Source organism: Aotus nancymaae, unplaced genomic scaffold (assembly GCF_030222135.1).
Source record: "Aotus nancymaae isolate 86718 unplaced genomic scaffold, 86718_ANA_hifiasm-v0.15.2.pri h1tg000064l_1, whole genome shotgun sequence".
In the NCBI taxonomy this organism is placed as follows: Eukaryota; Metazoa; Chordata; class Mammalia; order Primates; family Aotidae; genus Aotus; species Aotus nancymaae.
The window spans coordinates 7,595,277-7,617,922 of NW_026988479.1; the positions used below are offsets into that span (position 1 = coordinate 7,595,277).

Below are 22,646 nucleotides of genomic sequence, written 5' to 3' on the forward strand. Positions count from 1 at the left end.
GGAAGTCCGCGGCCACAGGCAGCAGCGCACGACACCAAACCCTCTGCTTGGCCGTACCGCACCCGGAAATCGGAGCTGCGCACGCACAGCGGGGCTTTGACTTCCCGGTGTGCTCCAGGAGTGCGGCTTGGACCTGCGTGGACCTGCGCGGGCCTACGGGCCCACGTGACCCGCGGGGCGGCCGAGGCGGGCAGCAGTGAGTGCGCGTCGTTGCGGGGTCGCTTTGCGGCTACGGCTTTGCGTCCCCCGCAGGCAGCCCCGAGCTCGTCCCTGCCTCCGCTCTCGCCATCGGCGAGAAAAGCAGCTAGTGTGGGAGGAACGGGTCCATCCCCCGCTGCCCTCCCCTGTTGTTGTCCGGCCGGATCTTTTGGCGGTCCTGTGGCCTCGCTCCCCGCCCGGATCCTCCTGACCCTGAGATTCGCGGGTCCCACGTTCTCTGCACGCCCTGCTTCAGCCTCAGTTAAACCTTAGTGGGCTCCAGGTCCCTGGTGAGATTAGCGTTTGCAAACATGTCCCGGATCGAAAAGATGAGCATTCTGGGCGTGAGGAGTTTTGGAATTGAGGACAAAGATAAGCAAATTATCACTTTCTTCAGCCCTCTTACGATTTTGGTTGGACCCAATGGGGCGGGAAAGACGGTAAGTTTACGGGTCGTTACATCTTTCGGAGAATAAAATGTCTGGGGAGTTGAGAACTCTCCTTAGAAACAGAAGCGTCCCTATGGCTCCACAGGTGGAGACTCTTAAAGTGCCTCGGGGCAGGCCTCAGCGACCTTAGGAGTTAGTCTGAAGCAGTACCGGAAGGATGTCCGGGCGTGTTTTGGGTACAGCGTATACTTAAGAATCCCGCGAGACCGGGAGCTATCGCCACCCACTCACAGTTCAGGTCCTACTGGATGGCCTTTGGTCTGTATTGATGTTTTTTAACGCTGTCTCCTTGCTATCAAAACAAAGCATTCACTTCCCAGTACTTGTCCCATACAACAATTCCTTAAAAAGTTATAAAATGATACATATATGATTAAAGAGTTTCTAAGTATGCCAACTGTCCAAGCATAATACATGGAAAATAAATGGCTTAGCTTTAAAATGTAACTGATGTAGTGGGGCTGAACTTGGAAAACTTTTTTTAGGATGTTCTTAAAACCCAGTCAAAAATTTAAAGTTGGCGCACGACTGACTTACTGTGATTATTATTGTTTTAAAAATCCTGGGAATATTTAGAAGTTTGGAAAGAATAACCAAGAGGTGTTCTGGTCAGGAATGGTGACTTAAGAAAAAGCAAGACAATGTCAGTATAGCAGGGATAATAGTCTAAAGGAAGGATTTGTGAAGAGCGTAGAAAGAGAGAAGGTTGAGAATTGAATGCCAAACTTGTTTACTTTTGTTTTTGTAAAAATGTTACTTGTTACATGCTTGTTATGTACTTAGCATTGTGCTAAATACTACCAGAAGGGAGAGTAGTACCATATAATGTTTATGAGGACTGGCTGCCTCAATAAAATTTTTTGCTTCATCATTTATTAGTTGTCTGACTGTTGGCAAGTGATCTCGCTGCTCTGTGCCTTAGTTTTCTCATTTATAAAATGGAGATTAAAAATAGTTTCTACAGGCTGGGCACGGTAGCTCACGACTGTAATCCCAGCGCTTTGGGAGGCTGAGGCTAGAGGATTGCTTGAGCCCAGGAGGCCGAGGGTGCAGTAAGCCATGATCATGCAGCTGCACTCCAACCTGAGCAGCGGAGTGAGACGCTGTCTCTTAAACAAACAAAAAGCTTCTACAGCCTAGAGTTAATGTGAGAATTGAATAAATGTGTGTAAGAGTGCTTAGTACAATTCAGTACTTAACTGTTAGCCATTCTTATTGAATTAGTTTAAAGGGTTCCAGTTGCAAATAATTATTTTTTTCCTAAGCCATAATTCTTTATATTAGGATAACTTCTTAGTTATATAGCATTTCTGTGAACTTACAGCAATGATTCTTTAAAAACTTAATCAAATCTTTATTACAAGTTTTATAATGTTAGATTTTATCTAACTTTTATGGTTTCCCTGATAAATAACATTTTTGTAGTGAATTCATATTTTATGATAAACTGTGATTCTCTTATGATGAAATAATATAATTTTCTATTTCTTTAGACCATCATTGAATGTCTAAAATATATTTGTACTGGAGATTTCCCTCCTGGAACCAAAGGAAATACATTTGTTCATGATCCCAAGGTAATGGTGCTAGTAAAATTTTGCATTTTTATAATTATAAAAGTGATAATAGCTTATTGTAGAAAACTTGGCATTGAAGAAGTATAAAGAGAAATGCAAGTCAGCCCCACACAGTTTTAGCATCCAGGGATAACCGTGGTTGACATTTTCATGTATTTTTCTCCTCCTTTAAATACTGTTATATAGCTGAGGTCATACTCTTAATTTTGTATTCTGGGTTTTTCTTCCCCCACTTAACATTATCATGAAGTCCCATGTCATTAAAAAACTATAATCTGGGTGTTTGGCATTGAGTGCTTCTTTTAATCTTCATACTGTTTGTCTATCTGAGATATTTTCTACTTAAAGTTTATGAACACTTTAATAATTCTATAATTTTCTTACATTAGAGTGCTTTCAATTTTTCGTTAAAATGTACCATGATAAGCCAGGCATGGGGGTGTGTGTCAGTAGTCACGGATACTCTAGAAGCTGAGATGGGAGGATCATTTCAGCCCAGGAGTTCAAGGCTAGCCTGGGCAATATAGTGAGACCCACTGTCTAGAAAAAAAATACCATGAGAAAAATCTTTGTGTATGAATTATTGTTTGAATTATGGTGTTTATATTATTACTGTGTATAAAGGACATGGAATTGGGTCTATAGGTTTTGTTTTTGCACATATAGAAATGAAACAACGATACGTATATATATTTTTTGTTTTGTTTTGTTTTGTTTTAGTGGGGTCATGTGCCTCTCTCGCTGCTCCCTGACCCCATTTCCACTATGTTAAGAGTTCATTATGTATTCTTCCAAGCTTTTTTCTGCTTATAAAACCATGCCTATGTAAGCATATAAATATATTTCACACATGTATATTTAAGGACATTAGTATAATTTTATACTTCTGTTTTATTGTTTTTAATTACTAAATTGTATTCCATTGAATTTATATCCTGTAGTTTATTAACTGACCCCCTGTTATTATTTGTTTCCACTTTTGTGTGATTAAAGTTAACTGTAATTTTGAAAGTATTTATAAATTTTCCTCTTAGATATTTTATAGTATTTAGTACATTTACTGAGGCCTCTTTATAATGACTATTTCCCACCTTCTCTCTCCTTAAATCTACCATCTACTCTTTTTAATTGATGATCTTGCTTTGTACTTTATTGAGAAATAGCAAGAATCAAATGAAGATTCCCTCATTTTCCAATCATCAAATCTATGAAAGTACTGTACATATGTACCCATACTGTTTTTTTCTTGTCTGTTAAGGATAAATTATTTGTTGTTTTATTTAAACATCAACCAGCTCCTTGGAGGCTAGATCTCATTGATCCCTCTTATCCACCCAAGGCTTTTGCCCTTTAGTTTTTCCTTCTCTTTCCTGCATCAACAGTTTCTCTTGATGAATCATTCATATCAGCATATAAACATGCTCTGGTAGCTGTAGTCTTCAAACAAAAAATTCTCCCTTTACTCCAATTCACTCTTTAGCCATTACCTTTTCTCTGTTCCAGTATATAGCAGAATTCATAAGATTTGTATGTACTCATTGTGTTCACTTCATTGTCTCCTGTTTTTCCCTCAGTCTACTCCATTCGGGTTTTCTTTTTTTCCTCCACTAAAAGTGCTCTTGTAAGGTCACTGATAATCTCCATGTGCCAGATAGAGGGGTCAGTTTCTAATTCTCATTAACATCTCTTCAGATTTGATACAGTTGGCTATTTCTTTTTTAAAAAATATTTCCCCCTTGGCCTTTGTGACACTGTAATATCATAGTTTCCTTCTTTCTCACTGGCTACGCTTTAGTCTTTGTTGGGTCTACCTTTGCTTGATTTTCTTTTCTTTTTGAGATGGAGTCTTGCTCTGTTGCCCAGGCTGGAGTGCAGTGGCATGACCTCGGCTCACTGCAACCTCTGTCTCCCGGGTTCAAGCAATTCTTGTGCCTCGGTCTCCCAAGTGTCTGGGATTATGGGCGTGTGCCACCACACCTGGCTAATTTTTGTATTTTTAGTAGAGACGGGTTTCATCATGTTGGCCAGGCTAGTCTCGACCTCTGACCTTAGGTGATCCACCCGCCTCGGTCTCCCAAAGTGCTGGGATTACAGGTGTGAGCCACTGCGCCCAGCATGCTTGAATTTTAAAAGCCAGTGTGACATAGGAGCTGGTCATCTTTGTACTAACCCTTTTCCCTATCTCTCTTGGATGAGCTTATTCAGTCTAATGGCTTTAAGTACTGGTTATGTGCTGATAACTCCCATATTTACATATTTGACCCTGACTTCTTTCCTTAACTGTAGAGATATATGTCTAGCTGTTTGTTTGGATATTTAATGGCATCTCAAATTTAACATGTTCAAAACACTATATTCTCAACTCTGTTACTACCCCAGTACTTCCCCCCACTGCCAGTTTTGTAAATGATGTCATCGTCCATACATAAGCAATTCTTACCTACCCTTTTAAAATACATTCAAGAATTTGTCTACTTCATTCCATTGGCCAATGTGTTCTTGTTCCAAGCCACCATTATATTCCCTTTCAATTATTACAGTAGTCTCCTAACTTGTTTTTCTGCCCTCGTTCTTGAAGCTCTCTTTCACAGAGTAATTAGAGTTGTCTTTAAAATATTCATTCAAGAGGGAATGAGTTGTTCAAAATCTGGGAGGAAAACATTCCATTTAGTTTAGGTGCACAGTCCCTGAGCATGGTTGGTGTGTTCAAGGAATCACGAGGAAGAACAAGGGAAAATTGTAGAAAATGAAGTTAGAAAGATAGAAGGGACTAGATCCTGTACGTCCTTGGATTCTAGCCTTATTTAAGTAGGAATCTATCTGTTGGGAGATTTTGAGCAGGGAAAGGACGTTATTTGATTTAGGTTTTGAAGTGCTGCTCAGTCTGGTCGCTGAGAGAAGACTATCTGTAGGTAGCAAAGGTAGGAGGGTAGAGACAAATTAAGAGGATTTTGTGATGATCCAGGTGAGAAATATAAGTGGCTTGATTATGGCAGTGGTACAAGTGGTGAGAAATGTTTGGATTTAGGATGTATTTTGAAGGTAGAACCAACAAATTAGCTAATGGTTTGGATAATGGTGTATGAAAGAAGTAAAAGCATCAAGCCTAACTCCAAAGTTTTTGACTTGAACAACTGGATAAAATAGTTTTGCCATTTACTGTAATAGAGACACTCTGGAAAAAAAGATTTGGGTGGATCTGGTTTAAACATATAAATTAGGGATATGTGTTAAATATCCGAAGGAGTTATCTAGTTGGCAAACAGAATTCTGTTCAGGAAAGAGATTAGGGCTAGAGAAAGAAAATTAGGAATCATTAATGTATGCAGGTAGTTCTGCTTAATTTTTAAAGCCTGATGACATCAAATAGAGAGTAAATATGGAAAATATATTCAAGACCTGAACCTAGAACACTAGAGCTAATGCCTTTAGAAATTGGGAAGAAGAGGAGAAGCTAGCAAAAGATTAGTAAAAGAGCAATTAGTTAAGTAATGGAAACTGAGAGGATGGTGTCTTAGAAGACAAGAGAATAGGCTGGGGATGGTGGCTCACACCTGTAATCCTAGCACTTTAGGAGGGCGAGGCGGGTGGATCACGGGGTCGGGAATTCCTGACCAGCCTGGCCAATATGGTAAACTCCGTCTCTATTAAAAATACAAAAATTAGCTAGATGTGGTGGCACATGCCTGTAGTCCTAGCTACTCAGGAGGCTGAGGCAGGAGAATCACGTGAACCTGGGAGGCAGAGGTTGCAGTGTGCCAAGATCGTGCTACTGCACTCCAGCCTGGTGACAGAACGAGATTCCATCTCAAAAAAAAAAAAAGAAGACAAGTGTTATAAGAAGGAAATCATCAACTGTGTCGAATAAGTTCATAGCTCAAGAAAGAAGAGGAATGTTTGGATATGTGGAATCCATTGTTGCTCTTGACAAAACCAGTTCTAGTAATCAGAGAAAGGGTAAGTGAAACAATTATTTTATGAATTTTGTTGTAAGTAGAAACAGATAGGACAGTAGCTGATTAGGTTTCCAGGATAAAGGAAAGTTTTGTTGTTTTGTTGCGTTTTTAAAGGTAGGATATACTAGAGCATTTATAGACTGTTGGGAATGACTCTGGAGGGAAAAACTGATTCAGGAGAGGAGATAATTACAGAGCAAAATTCTTAAGTAGAAAAAAAGAGATAGGAGCCATTGCTCAACTGGAGGGGATACCAGGAATATGCACGGTTATCCAGTGTAACAGGAATGTCAGGCAGAATATATGATTGGAAACTTTAGTGGTAAAAGAATGAGTAAGTTCTCTTTTGATGCTTCTATATTCTCAGTGAAAAAAAAGAAATGTAATTACTGGTTGAGAGTGGGAGAAGGGGTTGATGGAGCCTAGAGAACAGGATAGTTTTTAACCTTGTGAGTATATTGATTATGGGAGATGTTCTGGGATACGTGACAGTGTCAGGGGTTTTGTGAAAATTTAAAGAGAGACCAGCCATCATGGTTATGTATGTTTTTTTGGTCTTGTTCAGGCCAACTACTGAATAAGTTGGAAAGTTGTATTTATCCACAGTTGGGGATTTGGCTGGTAAATACAATGAAGGTAATGAGAAGCAAGGAATTGAGTTTTGATATGGTTTGGATTTGTGTCTGCCCATATCTCATGTTGAATTGTAATCTCCAATGTTGGAGGAGGGGCCTGGTAGGAGGTGATTGAATCATGGGGGTGGTTCCCCCCTTGCTGTTCTTGTGATAGTGAGTTCTCATGAGATCTGGTTGTTTAAAAGTGTGTAAGACCTCCCCCATCACTCTCTTCCTTCTGCTCCAGCTATGTAAGTTGTGCCAGCTTCCCTTTCGCCTTCTGCCAGGATTGCAAGTTTCCTGAGGCCTCTGCAGTCGTGCTTCCTATACAGCCTGTAGAACCATGAGCCAATTAAACCTCTTTTCTTTATAAATTACGCAGTTTCAGGTACTTCTTTATAGCAGTGAGAAAACAGACTAATACAGAAAGTTGGTACCAAGAGTAGGGTATTGCTATAAAGATAGCGGAAAATGGGGAAGTAATTTTGAAACTGGCTAATGGGCAGAGGTTGGAACGGTTTGGAGGACTCAAAAGAAGACAGGAAGGTGAGGGAAAGTTTGGAACTTTAGCCTAGAGACTTGTTAAATTGTTTTGACTAAAATGCTGACAGTGATATGAACAATGAAGTGCAGGCTGAGGAGGTCTCAGATTGAAATAAGGAACTTACTGAGAACTGGCGTAAAGGTCACTCTGGCTCTCTGGCTATGCTTCAGCAAAGAGACTGGTGGCGTTGTGCCCCTGCTCTAGGAATCTGGGGAACTTTGAACTGGAAAGATGATTTAGGGTTATTTGGTGGAAGAATTTTCTAGGAAGCAAAACATTAAAGAGGTGGCCTGGTTGCTTCTAACAGCATAGGCTCATAAGAGTGAGCAAAGAGATCTGAAACTGGAACTTATATTTAAAAGGAAAGCAGAGCATAACAGTTTGGAAGATTTGCAGCCTAACCATGTGGTAGGAAAGAAAAACCCATTTCTTGGGGAGGCATTCAAGCTGGCTGCAGAAATTTGCATAAGTAAAGACTATTAATAGCCAAGACAATGGGGAAATTGGCTAGAAGGCATTTCAGAGACCATTGCAGCAGCCCATCCAATTACAGGACACTACTCCCTGCGTTTCAGCCACTCCAGCTTCCTCTTACCTCCATCTCAATGCTAAAACCCTTTTCCAGGCTGCCTTCCTATCCCTCCTCAATTACTCCTGCTTCATGTTTTGCTTCAGTTCACTCTGTTCATCCTAAAGACAAAGTAATTTTAAAATGCGTATCTACTTCATGCATTCCCCTGGTTCAAGCCCTTTAGTGGCTTGCCTTAAGTCCGAAAGCCTTACCATGTTTAAAAGGCTGTGAATTTCTGAAATATTTTATGTACTATACATAAAATGGTACTTCTCTTTTCCCTGTTTTCACCCCAGCCATGGCTAAAAAGGCCCCAGATACATCTCAGGCTGCTGCTCAGAGGCTGCAAGCTGTAAGCCTTGGCAACTTCCATGTGGTGTTAAGCCTGTGGTTGCGCAGAGGACAAGAGTTGAGGCTTGGGAGCCTCCACTTAGATTTCAGAGTATGTAAGGAAATGTCTGGATGACCATGCAGAAATCTGCTGCAGGGTCAGAGTCCTCATGGAGAAGCTCTAGTAGAATAGTGCAGAGGGGAAATGTGGGGTTGGATCCCCCACAGTGTTCCCAGTGGGGCACTGCCTAGTGGAGCTGTGAGAAGAGGGCCACTATCCTCCAGACCTCAGAATGGTAGATCCATCAACAGCTTGCACTGTGTGCATGGAAAAGCTGCCAGCACTCAGCACCAGCCATTGAGAGCAGCTATGGGAGCTGACTGCTGCAGAGCCCACCTCTTGTGTCAGTGTGGCCTGGATGTGAGACATGGAGTCAAAGGAGATTATTTTGGAGCTTTAAGATTTAATGACTGACCTGCTGGGTTTCGGACTTGCATGGGGCCTGTAGCCCTTTATTTTGGCTGATTTCTCCCTTTTAGAACAGGTATATTTACCCAATGCCTGTACTCCTGTTGTATTTTAGAAGTAATAACATGTTTTTGATTTTACAGGCTCATGAACCAAAGTGACTTGCCTTGTCTCAGATGAGACTTTGGGATGTGGACTTTTGAGTTAATGCTGAAATGAGTTAAGACTTGGGGGACTGTCTGGAAGGGATGATTGTATTTTGTAGTATGGGAAGGACATGAGATTTGGGAGGAGCCAGGGGCAGAATTATATAGTTTGGATTTGTGTCCACCCAAATCTCATGTCGAATTGTAATATCCAGTGTTGGAGGAAGGACCTGGTGGGGGTGATTGGATCATGGGGGTGGATTTCCCCCTTGCTGTTCTTTTTTTTTTTTTTTTTTTTGAGATGGAGTCTTGCACTGTCACTCAGGATGTAGTGGAGTGTCACGATCTCGGCTCACTGCAGACTCCACCTCCTGGGTTCAAGCAATTCTCCTGCCTTGTCTTCTCGAGTAGCTGGGACTACAGGCATACGCCACAATGCCCAGCTAATTTTTTTGTATTTTTAGTAGTGACGGGGTTTCACCATGTTGGCCAGGATGGTCTCGATCTCCTGACCTCATGATCCCCCCACCTCAGCCTCCCAAAGTGCTGGGATTAGAGACATGAGCCCCCGCACCCAACCCCCTACCCCTTGCTGTTCTTGTGATAGTGAGTGAGTGAGGTCTCATGAGATCTGGTTGTTTAAACATCTGTCACAATTCCACCTTTATTCTTTTTCTCCTGCTCCGGCCATGTAAGATGTGCCATCTTCCCCTTCGCGTTCCGTCACAATTGTAAGTTTCCTGAGGCCTCCCCAGTCTTGCTTCCTGTACAGCATGTGGAACTGTGAGCCAATTAAACCTCTTTTCTTTATAAGTTACCCAGTTTCAGGTATTTCTTTATAGCAGTACAAAAATGTCCTAATACAACTATAATCTTAATACATTGACTTATTTCATCAATCCTCCTGTATGTAATCAATCTCTCATTACTGCATCAGGGCTCTAGCACCCCATATGGGCTGACTCCATCCCTGTATGCCAGCCTTCCTTACCCTGCATAGTCTCTGACTCTTCAGTCTGACTCTCACAGGATGCTTTCCCATTCTGTATAGGCTTTGACTTCCGGTGCTGGATCATATCCTCATTCCCCACCCTTCTCTGATACGATGTGGCCTCCTGCAGTGATGCCCACTCTACTCTGTGACCTGAATCTCCCAAGATCTGAGTCACTGAGAGCATCACTCTTCTCAGTCTGATACTTTATACCAGGTGGCTTCTTGCAAGAATGCCCTCTCTACTCTATGATCTGACTTCCCCCTAGCAGACTTACCCTTCATCTGGACCCCATTCTTATCATTATCAGGCTCTGAATCCCCACGTTATTCCCTGGTGTGGACACTCTGCTTCTGAGCTGGATCCTCCCTATTCATGGATTCCCCTTTTGTCCTGCTGGAACTCCGATACCATTGGACTCTTGAAACTCTGTCTTTGCCAAGCTGTTTCCCCATAAGGGTACCCTTCTTAGCCTATTCAAACACATTTATTTCACTATAGGCTAAGTTATAGGTGCCTTAACCTTCAGCTGGCATGAGCACACACTTTCTTCTGCCCCACCTAATGATTTTAGGACTAGATTGTTTGGAGAAAGAAGAGTTTTTCTTATTTTTTATTTTATTCTTTTTTGATAGAAATTGTTCTGAAGTATAATACACATTTCTTGTTTTAATAACTCAATCTGAATTACACTTTTTGAAGTGATTCTTCAATAAGAGTGTCAACCACAATATAGTGACAGAAATGCTACAAGATAGCCCTTGCTTGAATTCCATTTACTAATTTGATGTTTGCCAGGCAGCTAGGTCCTAGAAAGGTAGATGCCATGGAGAATGAAGAAAATGAATATGTGTATTTGACTTGCTAGTCAGGAACACTGTAAACAAATTAATTTTTTGCTGCGTAAACACATAGTTCCTTAGTTTAACTACTGTGGATTAAACCCTCAGCAGATGCTCTCCTTAGGATGAAATGACAGAGTCAAGTCTTTGGGCTTTCAAAGCTTTGTACTGACCTCTGGCCACCTCCTCATTGAAATGTCTGTATCCTAAGAGGCTGTTTCTGAATAGCTAGTTCAGCGACTTCTTCCTCTTTACCTCCATCCTCAATGCTAAAACCCTTCCAGGCTGCCTTCCTATCTCTCCTCGATTACTCCTGCTTCATGTCTTGCTGCAGTTCACTCTGTTCACCCTAAAGAGAAAATAATTCTTCTAAAATGCGTATCTGGCTTCATGCAATTCCCTTGGTTCAAGCCCTTTAGTGGCTTGCCATCACCTTAAGTCCAAAAGCCTTACCATGTTTAGAAGGCTGTTAATTTCTGGAACATTTTATGTACTATACATAAAATGGTACTCCTCTTTTCTGCACGAAACATTCTAAAATTTCTGTAGTCATGTAGTGACTCAGATATTTTCATCTGGTTAAATCCTACTCATCTGTCAGGTTTCATTTAAATATTCACTTCCTTTAGAATACTTTCCCTGAGCTCTCCTAGATGGGTTAGATGCCCCTGCTTTGTGCTCTCAGATTATCCTGTACTTCACTTATTATGGTGTTTAGCACACCTTCTCTACATTTAACTTCTCTTTCAAAGCTCCAGAGGAAAAAAAGTCTGTCATTTTGAACGTAAACAACACATTAAACCTATAAAGTGCCTGTAAATATTTTTTCAATGATTAATTGAATTAATATCAAAGTTAAATTTATGTCAAGAGGTTATTAAAAAGTCAACAAAGGCTATTTTATGATTTTTTTAAAAAGCAGAATCTAGTAATTCTGATTTGGGTTGCAACAAAGTAATGAGTATCACCCTTATACTCTCAAGATGAACAACTGTTAACACTGGAAAAGTATGTGAAACAACTATTTGCGGGCATTGGACAACAGATAATTCAGGGCTATATACTTTGAGAAAGGAGAAACATAAAAGGTGATTCTACATTCATTCCAGCTTTCTACCTAGGAACATTTTGTAAACTTGGCACATGGAATTGAAATCTAACAGAGAGCTGGGCAGAACTGGGCATCGCTAGGCAGATGAAACAAAGATAGGATTTTAGATTTGCTAAAGTGACTGGCAATTGTGGAGCTGAGTACTGAAGTGGGGTTGCTGTGCAGAGATGGTATACCAGAAATCTGCATAAGGATCTTCTGAGTCTTTGGCCAAATACTAAGCTATCCATGTAAAGGATAAGATTTAATGAGGGCTAGCAGAGAACAACTACCAAGGCGGGAAGTGGGGCTGTGAGCTGAATGGTGTATCCTAAAGGTCACACAATGCTGGGAGACATTTGAGTCCTGATAATGCCAGAATGGAGCAACCTTGTAGAACTCTCCAGTGTTCACTTGAGACCTCAGAAAGGCCCACCTAACAAATAGTGAAACCAAGTTTTGATAGAATCAAGCTGAGTTACCAGTAAATTAACTGGCTGCTAGAACAAAACTCAAGACATTTTAAAAGAAGTCTACATAGTCCAAGCTCTCAATGTAGCATCTACAATGTGCAGAATATAATTTTTAAAATTAATGGGAATATGCAAAAGAAAACGTGATCTATATGTGAGAAGGGAAAAAAGTGAGTAGAAACAGATCCAGAGATGACAGATTTTGGAATTAGCAGACAAGGATTTTTTTAAAGCTCTGATAGAGAAGCTCAAGGATTAAAGGAAAAGATGGACATAATGTGTGGGAAGACATCTAAACAGAGTAATAAAAATTATAAAAAAGACCCAAGAAGCTGAATGCATCACAAGCAGCATAAACATACCTATGTTGCACATTACATTCAAATTGCTCAAAGCTAAAGATAAAATCTTGAAACAAGCAGAGTAAAAAGTAACACATCATGCAGAGGGAAAGAAAAATGAGTATGATTACTTCTTAGGAAAACCATCTAAGCCTGAAAATAGTGGGACAGCATCTTTAAAGTGCTGGGGAATGAAAATTAAACTTCTGTATCCAGCAAAAATATTCTTTGAAAATTGAAGATGAAATGGAGAACATTTTCAGATTTAAAAAAAATGGTAGAGGTAAATTGTTACAGACAGGCTTACACTATGGTAATTGTTAAAGGAACTTTTCGAGAGTGAAGGAGGGCCAGGCGTGGTGGCTCACGCCTGTAATCCAAGCACTCTGGAGGCCAAGGCGGGTGGATCACCTGAGGTTGGGAGTTCAAGAGAGTGAAGGAAAATGATTGTAAGTTAGTACTACAGTAAAAGCTGCTCTAGTCCCCCCCTTACAAACCCTAAAAACAAAGGTTCAAAAGAATCCACCTGTTGCTCAAAAACTTAACTGCATGCCAGAACAAATTCAATACTCATTAAAGGAATAAAACAATCTTTCACCAAACAATACAAAATTTACAATAAAAAATTAACAAGCATGCAAAGAAGCAGGTAAATAGGACCCATAACCAGAGAAAAATCAATCATATGAACAGAAATAATAGAATTAGAAGACAAGAACCCCAAAGCCTTATTATAAATCTTATAAATATGTTCACAGGTATAAAGGAAAACATAAGCATAATGAGAAAAATGGAAAATAATAAAAGTAAATAGAATAATGGTGTTTTTATATATAATGGTACAAATAGGTTAAAAGTGAAAGGATGGAAAAAATATGCTGTGCCAACTAATGAAAAGAAAGCTGAAGGGACCATATTAATACCAGACAGAAGACCTCAGAACTAGGTAAAATGAAACATTTTATGATGATAAGAGGTTAATTTACTGCAAGGACACAAAAATTCTAAATGTAAAACTTCCAAATGTAAATGTAAATGTAAAAATTCTAAATGTAAAACTTCCATAGGCAGAAACCTATGGAACAGAAAGGAGAAATACGCAAATCTGCAAGTTTAGTTGGAGATTTCAATACCCCTCTCAGTAGAGAAACAGAAGAAGTAGATGAAATATCAGTAAGGATATAGAAAATTTTAACAACACTGTTAACCAAATCAACCTGATTGACATTTATAGGATGTTCCATTGAACGATAGCAGAATGCACATTATTTTCAAGTGCATATGGAACATTTTCCAAGATAGACCAACATTCTGGACCATAAAACAAGCATCAATACATTTATAAGGAGTAAAGTCATAGATAATGTATTCTGTGACTACGACATAATTAAACTAGATATCAGTAGCAGAAACATACCTGGAAAATCCCCAAATATTGGAAAATTAAGCAGCACACTTCTAAATATTACATGGATCATAAAAGGAATCACAAGGGAAATTAGAAAAAAAAATGAATCAAAAGTACAGTATGTAAAAATTTGTGGGATGCAGCTAAATAATGCTTAGAGAGATACTATAGAAAAATAAACCAATCAGTATAATTTGCCACATTGACAGATTAAAAAATAAATATCATATGAGCATCAATAGATACAGAAAAAGCATTTCAGTTTAATACACATTCATGATAAAAACTCAGCATAACTAATGGAGGAATATTCATTCCTGAATAATTCAGTCCAGAATCCACTAGGTGTGACTGAGTGAGAAAGGCATCCACAAAAACAAACTGTGACAGCCTGGTGGGGGATTGGAGCCCAAGTAAGGAGTCCATGAGTTCATACTAATGCAAGAAAATGTGAAAAAAACAGAGAAAGTGCAAAGCCCTTTCTTAAAGTAGAATCTTAACTAATATAAAAGGAATGATGAAACTAGAAAATTACTATAGGCATACCTTAGATATTGCAGGTTAAGTTGTAACGGAAGGCTGTTTTGTCTGTATTGAAAATCTGTTGTGTAGTATAGCTACCTTCATCGATTCTCTTAGCTAGATCTTGTGGATATCTTGCTGCAGCTTCTGCATCAGCACTTGCTGCTTCACCTTGCACTTTTGTGTTATGGAGATAGCTTCTTTCCTTAAGCCTCATGAACCAACCATTGCTAGCTTCCAACTTTTCTTTGCAGCTTCTTCACCTCTTTCAGGCTTCACAGAATTGCAGAGAGCTAGGGCCTTTCTCTGGATTAGGCTTTGGCTTGAGGGAATGTTGTGGCTGGTTTAATCTGTCCCAACTACTAAAACTTTCTCCATATCAGCAGTAAGGCTGTGTCGCTCTCTTATCATTTGTGTGTTCACTAAAGTAGCACTTTTAATTTTCTTCAAGAACTTTTCCTTTGCCCTCACAACTCAGCTAACTGGTACAAGAGGCCTAACTTTCATCCTGTTTTGGATTTTGACATGCTTTTCTCAACTAGGCTTAATCATTTCTAGCTTTTGATTTAAAACAAGAGATTTTTGACTCTTCTTTCATTTAAACACTTAGGGGCCATTGTAGGGTTACTAATTGACCTAATTTCCTATCATTGTGTCTTAGGCAATCAGGTTCCAAGGAGAGGGAGAAAGAGAGGGGAATGGCAGGTCAGTAAAGTAGTCAGAACACACACATTTATGGATTAAGTTCACCTCTTATGTGAGGATGGCTTGTGGCACACTAAAACAATTACAGAAATAACATCAAAGATCACTGATCACAGATCACTATAACAGATATAATAGTAATGAAAAAGTTTGAAATATTGTGAGAATTACTAAAATGTGACACAGAGACAGGAAGTGAGCACATGCTGTTGAAAAAAATGACACCAATGGACTTGCTAGATGCAGGGTTGCCACAAACCTCTGCAGAGCACAATAAGATGAGGTATGCTTGTATTTGATAGTTATTATAATAATTCATTCAGGTAAGAAACAGTAGATGCCAAAACTGATGGAAGAAAGTTTGATGAAGTGTGGGTTAGTTATATGGTTTCAATGCATTTCTCCTTCAAATTATTAATTAATTGTAAAGTAAGAAAAATTTTTTGGTAGAGAAGCGAGGAGGTACACCTTTATCAAGAGATTGAAGTTAGTCTAGGCAACATGGTGAAACCACATCTCTGCAAATAATACAAAAATTAGCTGGGTGTGGTGGTACGCATCTAGAGTCCCAGCTACTTGGGGGGTCTGAGGCAGGAGGATCGCTTGTGACTCGGAGGTTGAGGCTGCAGTGAGCTGTATTCATGCCACCGCACTCTAGCCTGCATGACAAAGTGAGACTCTGTCTTAAAAAGAAAAAAAGGATTGAAGTTAATACACTCAGTAATGAGATAAATGGAAATAATGTCCTATCTGATGAGATGCAGTAAAAGGAACTCATCCTCACTTGTATAATATTCCTGCCAAAGATATATAACCTGATTCTAGTCATGAGGAAATATTATAAACCCAGATTTTGGGAGATACTCTACAAATAATGGTCTTTACTTTTCAAAATTATCAGTCATGAAAGTCAAGGAAAATCTGAGCAACTATTTCAGGCTGAAAGAAAGTAAAGAGACATAACCACCAAATACAAAGTGTAATTCTGAACTGAATCCTTTTGCTATAAAGGACATACAGGAACAATTGAATTAGGCTGTAGAAAAAGGAAAAAGCAAATTGTATAATTTGCCACATTAACAGGATAAAAAAGAAAAATCATGTGAGCATCAGTAGATATAGAAAAAACATTTCAATGTAATCCTCATTAATGATAAAAACTCTCAGCATAACTAATGGAAGAATAGTTATTCATTCCTGATTAATTCCATCCAAAAGCCATTAAGTAGGACTGAATGAGGAAGGTATCCACAAAAACTACCCTAGAGATGAAATAGATGATAGAATTAGTAGATAAGAACCTTAAAATATAAATAAAAACAAGCGTGAGAAAAATGGAGCACAATAACCAAAGAAAACCCAAGTAAAGTAAAAGGAATAACAGTGTTTTTATATATAACAGTACACATGGGTTAAAAACAAAAGGATGGAAAAAATATACTGTGCCAACTAATGAAAAGAAAGCTGAAGTGACCATATTAATATAAGACAAAAGACGTTAGAAAAAAGTAGGTGTTTATATGATGTTTGAATGTCTGTTCGTTGTTAGTCTTTGAGGTACGTATGATGATGATCGTTTTTACTAGTTTAAAGGAGCATATTAAATTTTTTTCAAGAGACTTTAAGCTTTATTTTGTAGAATAGCTTTGGGTATTACAGCAAAATTGAGCAGAAAGTACAGATTTTGTATACTCCCTACCCCTACACACATAGACTCCTCTACTATTAGCATCTAATTTTTTTGTGGACTTTACCTCATTCAAATAATCCAGGATAATCTTTCTACGTTAAGGTCAAGGATTGACACCCTAGTTCCATCTATCATGTTAATTCTCTTTTGTTGTGTAATGTAACATTCACAAATTCAAAGGATTAGAATGAACATCTTTGGAGGGCCATTATTTTATATGCCACAGCTGAGTTAATAAGTAATTTATCACATGTTGGAACAACTGGCAAGACTTGAATGGGATTTGTGGACCATGTGGTAGTAATATATCAGTTTCCTGATTTTTGTGGTTGAAAATGTCCTTGTTTTGTAGGAAATACTGGTGTTGGGATGTCGGATCAGCAACTTACTCATGTGGTTTGTGGGGCAGGAAAGCTATATATACTGTAGTTCTGTGGATTAGTCCATTTTCACACTGCTGATAAAGATATACCCAAGACTAGGCAGTTTACAAAAGAAAGAGGTTTAATGGACTTCAAGTTCCATATGGCTGGGAAGGCCTCACACAATCTTGGTGGAAGGTGAAAGGCATGTCTCACATGGTGGTAGACAAGAGGAGAGCTTGTGTAGGAAAACTATCCCTTGTAATAAACATCAGATCTCATGAGACTTACTATCACAAGAACAGCATAAGAAGGATCTGCCCCCATGATTCAATTATCTCCCACCCATGGGAATTCAATATGAGATTTGGGTGGGGACACAGCCAAACCATATCATTCCATCCCGGTCCCTCCCAAATCTCATGTCCTCCTATTTCAAAACCAATTGTGCCTTCCCAACAGTCCCCCAAGGTCTTAACTTATTTCAGCATTAACTCAAAAGTCCACAGTCCAGGGTCTTATCTGAGACAAGGCAAGTCTCTTCTGCCTATGAGCCTGTAAAATCAAAAGCAAGTTAGTTACTTCTTAGATACAATAGGGATAAAGGCATTGGGTAAATACAGCCATTCCAAGTGGGAGAAATTGACCAAAACAGAGGGGCTACAGGCCTCATGCAAGTCCTAAATTCAGTGGGGAAGGCAAATCTTAAAGCTTCAAAATGATCTCCTTTGACTGTGTCTCACATCCAGATCACACTGATGCAAGAGATGGGCTCCCATGGCCTTGGGCAGCTCTGCCTCAGTGGCATTGCAGGGTATAGCCTCCTTCCTGGCTGTTTTCACAGGCTCGTGTTGAGTGTGGCTTTTCCAGGTGCATGATGCATGCTGTCAGTGGATCTACCATTCTGGGGGAATCTACCAGTCTGGAGGACAGTGGCTGTCTTTTTACAGCTCCACTAGGCAGACCCTCCATAGGAATGCTGAGTGGGGTCTCCAACCCCACATTTCCTTCCCATACTGCCCTAGCAGAGATTTTCCATGAGGGCCTTGCCCTTGCAGCAAACTTCTGCCTGGGCACCCAGGTGTTTCCATACATCCTCTGAAATCTGAAATCTAGGTGGAGGTTCCCAAACCTCAGTTCTTGACTTCCGTGCACCCACAGGCTCAACACCACATGGAAGCTGCCAAGGCTTGGGTCTTCAACCCTCTGAAGCAACAGCCCAAGCTGTACCCTGGCCCTTTTAGTCACGGCTGGAGTGGGTGGTACATGGGGCACCAAGTCCCTAGACTGCACACAGCAGAGGGACCCTGGGCCTAGCCCACAAAACCATTTTTACTTCCTAAACCTCCGGGCCTGTGATAGGAGGGGCTGTTGCAGAGATCTCTGACATGCCCCCGGAGACATTTTCTTTATTGTCTTGGTAATTAATGTTTGGTTCCTCCTTATTTACACAAATTTCTGCAACTGGCTTGAATTTCTTCTCAGAAAATGGGATTTTCGGGGTCGGGCGCGGTGGCTCACGCCTGTAATCCCAGCACTTTGGGAGGCCGAGGCGGGTGGATCATGAGGTCAAGAGATCGAGACCATCCCGGTCAACATGGTGAAACCCCGTCTCTACTAAAAATAACAAAAAATTAGCTGGGCACGGTGGTGCATGCCTGTAATCCCAGCTACTCAGGAGTCTGAGGCAGGAGAATTGCCAGAACCCAGGAGGCGGAGGTTGCGGTGAGCCGAGATTGCGCTATTGCACTCCAGCCTGGGTAACAACAGCGAAACTCCGTCTCAAAAAAAAAAAAAAAAAAGAAAATGGGATTTTCTTTTCTATCACATTGTCAGGCTGTGAATTTTCCAAACTTTTATGCTCTGTTTCCCTTTTAAAACTGAATGCCATTAACAGCACCCACATCACCTCTTGAGAGCTTTGCTGCTTAGAAATTTCTTTTGCCAGATACCCCAGATCATCTCTCTGAAGTTCAAAGTTCTGCACATTTCTAGGGCAGGGGCAAAATGCTGCCAGTTTCTTTGCTAAAACATAACGAGTCACTTTTGCTCCAGTTCCCAACAAGTTCCTCATCTACATCTGAGACCACCTCAGCCTGGATTTCATTGTCCATATCCTTATCAGGATTTTGGTCAAAGCCATTTAACAAGTTTCTAGGGAGTTCCAAACTTTCCCACATTTTCCTGTCTTCTTCTGAGCCCTCCAAACTGTTCCATCCTCTGCCTGTTACCCAATTCCAAAGTCACTCTCACATTTTCAGATAACTTTATCAGTGTTCCACTCCTGGTACCGGTTTATTGTATAGTTCGTTTTCACACTGCTGATCAAGATATATCTGAGACTGGGCAATTTACAAAAGAAAGAGGTTTAAAAGACTTACAGTTCCATGTGGCTAGGGAGGCCTCACAATCATGGCGGAAGGCAAGGAAGCGCAAGTCACATCTTACGTGGACGGCAGTAGGCAAAGAGAGCTTGCACAGGGAAACTCCTTATAAGCCACTGGGTTCATCAGGCATGGTGGCTCACACCTGTATTCCCAGCACTTTGGGAGGCCAAGGCGGGTGGATCATGAGATCAGGAGATAAGACCATCCTGGCCAACATGGTGAAACCTCATCTCTATTAAAAATACATGGCCCCATTGATTCAGTTACCTCCCACCGGGTCCCTCCTGCAATACTTGTAAATTTAAGATGAGATTTGGGTAGAGACAAAGCCAAACCATATCATTCTACCTTTCTATAAACTTGTGATTTTTAATGATAAAAAACATTCGTGATGCTTAAAGAGATAAAATTCATTTATTTGAAAAATCTGCATACCTGATCTAATGATGCTGAATAATGGAGGTAGATAATAATATCATTTTTATAAATTAATTAAATAGTATTCTTTCCTTCAATATGTTGGATAGAATGTAAAAATGTCACTCAGAATATTTGTCTTTCTTTTCCGTCATTGTGGGCAAGTAAGATTGCTTATGCGTTTTTTTCTCAGAACCAACACTCTGTTGCATATTAAAGTAACATAAGTTTTTTCTCTGTTTTCCTTCAAAGGTTGCTCAAGAAACAGATGTGAGAGCCCAGATTCGTCTGCAATTTCGTGATGTCAACGGAGAACTTATAGCTGTTCAAAGATCTATGCTATGTACTCAGAAAAGCAAAAAGACAGAATTTAAAACTCTGGAAGGAGTCATTACTAGAACAAAGTAGGTGTTTATATGATATTTGAATTTCTGTTCATTTTCAGTCTTTTAGGTCTGTAAATTGGTGGTGGTTTTCTACTGCTTTAAGTTTAGGGGAGCATATTAAATTTTTTTCAACAGACTTTAGACTATTTTTTTAGAGCAGTTTTGGGTTTTTAGCAAAATTGGGCAGAAAGTACTGAGATTCCATTTTCTCCCTACCCCTACAAATTCACACAGTCTCCTCCACTGTCAACATTTGATTTTTGTGGATACTATTTATCAGTTAAATACAATGGTCCCATTAAAGACTTAGGGTTATGTTCCATTCTCTTGAATAATTTCTGAACAATTGCTGAATGAAAGCACATAATCACTCAAATACAGGTTGAATGAGTAAGAAATTCTAGTGCTATGTGTAAGAATGGGTGAGATGGGATGCAGACAAATAGGAAAGAATGATAAATTGTTCCTTTGAACCATTATCATTCTGTTAGAGGCAGGTATCATTTTCTAATGGGCATGGATTTGGGGATTAGGCTGCCTTAGATTCAAGTCTCTGTCTTTGTTGAGCAAATTACTTGACTGTTTAGCTTCTTCCCTTCCCTTTTATTTATTTAACTGATTAAGTAATTCCTTTATTTAACCAATAATGCACATCTATTATGTGCTAGAGGCATTACCCTGGCTTCTCAGTCAGGTTTTCATCATTGACATTTTAACACACTCAAGTCTGTCTTAGACCCTGGGATTTCATTCTAAACTCCAGTTACTGCTTGTCTCCTTCTTCCCCTTTATAGCCAGTCTTCTCAAAAGAGTTTTTGATGCTGTCTCCATTTCTTTACCTCCTCTTCACTCCAGCTGCAGTCCCATTTGTCCTCTGAAACACCGCTGACTAAAGTTACTAATAACTATTTTTAATTAGGGTAATGCTACACTGCTATACAAGTAGACCTAAGAGTGAGCCTCTGTTTATTTCATTTAGGCATTCATTGTCACTGTACATATCTTAGCAAGATGTTGTCATGGTTGAGCTAATGCATATAAAATGCTTAATATGTAGTAAGAGTTTATGAATTAGTCTTCTATGACTGCTATAACAAACCACAAACTTAGTGGCATAAACAATACACATTTATTATCTTACACTTCTGTAGTTTAGAAGTCTGAATTGGGTTTCACTGGGCTAAAACCAAGATGTTAGCAGGGTTATATTCCTTTCTGGAGGCTCTAAGGGAGAGTATGTTCCCTTGTTCTTTTTGTCTTTTAGAGGCCACCCATGTGTTTTAGCTCATGACCCTCTTACTCTGTCTTCAAAGCAAGCAATAGTGACCATAGTTCTTCTCGTATCAAATCACTGTGACCTCTTCTTCTGACTTCTTTTGTCACATTAAAGGACCCATATGATTACATTTGCCCCATCCAAATAATCCAGGATAATCTATTTTGAGGTCAAATGATTAACACCTTAATTTCATCTGTAATCTTAATTCTCTTTTGCTGTGCAATGTAACATTCACAAATTCAAGAGATTAAAATGTGAACATCTTGAAGGACCATTGTTCCATGTACCATAGCTGAGTAAATGCTAGTTTATCACTTCTTATTTGAAAATTTCTTTTTCTGGACCTTTATGATACATCACTGTTCTCTCTATCATAGCTAAAACCTACTTCATTTACCGCATCAATAAAGACTGGAAGTCTCATTAGGCTCAGTCCTATATCTTCTCCTTTTTTTTTGCTCTGTATTTTCTTCCTAGGTAATCACATTCTTATTCATAACTCAGACTATTCTGTGTTCATAGATGACTCACAGATTTATATCTCCAAACCAGACTTCTGTTTCCAGACCCATTTATCCAGACCTTTTTACCCATCTGATTTTTTACCAATTGTTTCAAAAACAGCTTAGATTCGACATGTCCAAAACCAAACTCACAGTGCTTTCTCTTTGACTTTCCCCCCTTAAAAAACCTGCAACAACCTGGTCTTATGATATGCCTCACTTTGGTGAGTGACACCACTATCCATCCAGTGACAAAAAACAAGAACCTAAGTCTTGATACCATCCTTGCTTTTCATATCCAGTCTATTACTAAGACCTGTGGATTAATCTAAATGTCTCTTGAATCTGTTTCCATCTCTACAACAACCATTCTAGTCCAAGCTACCATTGTCTTT

General features: G+C 39.6%; 1 protein-coding gene across 1 annotated transcript in view; it reads left to right on the forward strand.

Moving 5' to 3' along the window:
• Positions 1–232: 232 nt before the first annotated feature.
• Positions 233–22,646, forward strand: part of RAD50 (RAD50 double strand break repair protein) — an 87,109-nt gene continuing 64,695 nt past the window's right edge. The window contains exons 1-3 of the mRNA XM_012444683.2: positions 233–638; positions 2,141–2,224; positions 20,336–20,487. Coding sequence (XP_012300106.2) covers positions 510–638; positions 2,141–2,224; positions 20,336–20,487 — 365 coding nt within the window. The 5' untranslated portion in view covers positions 233–509. The remainder of the gene's footprint in view (positions 639–2,140; positions 2,225–20,335; positions 20,488–22,646) is intronic.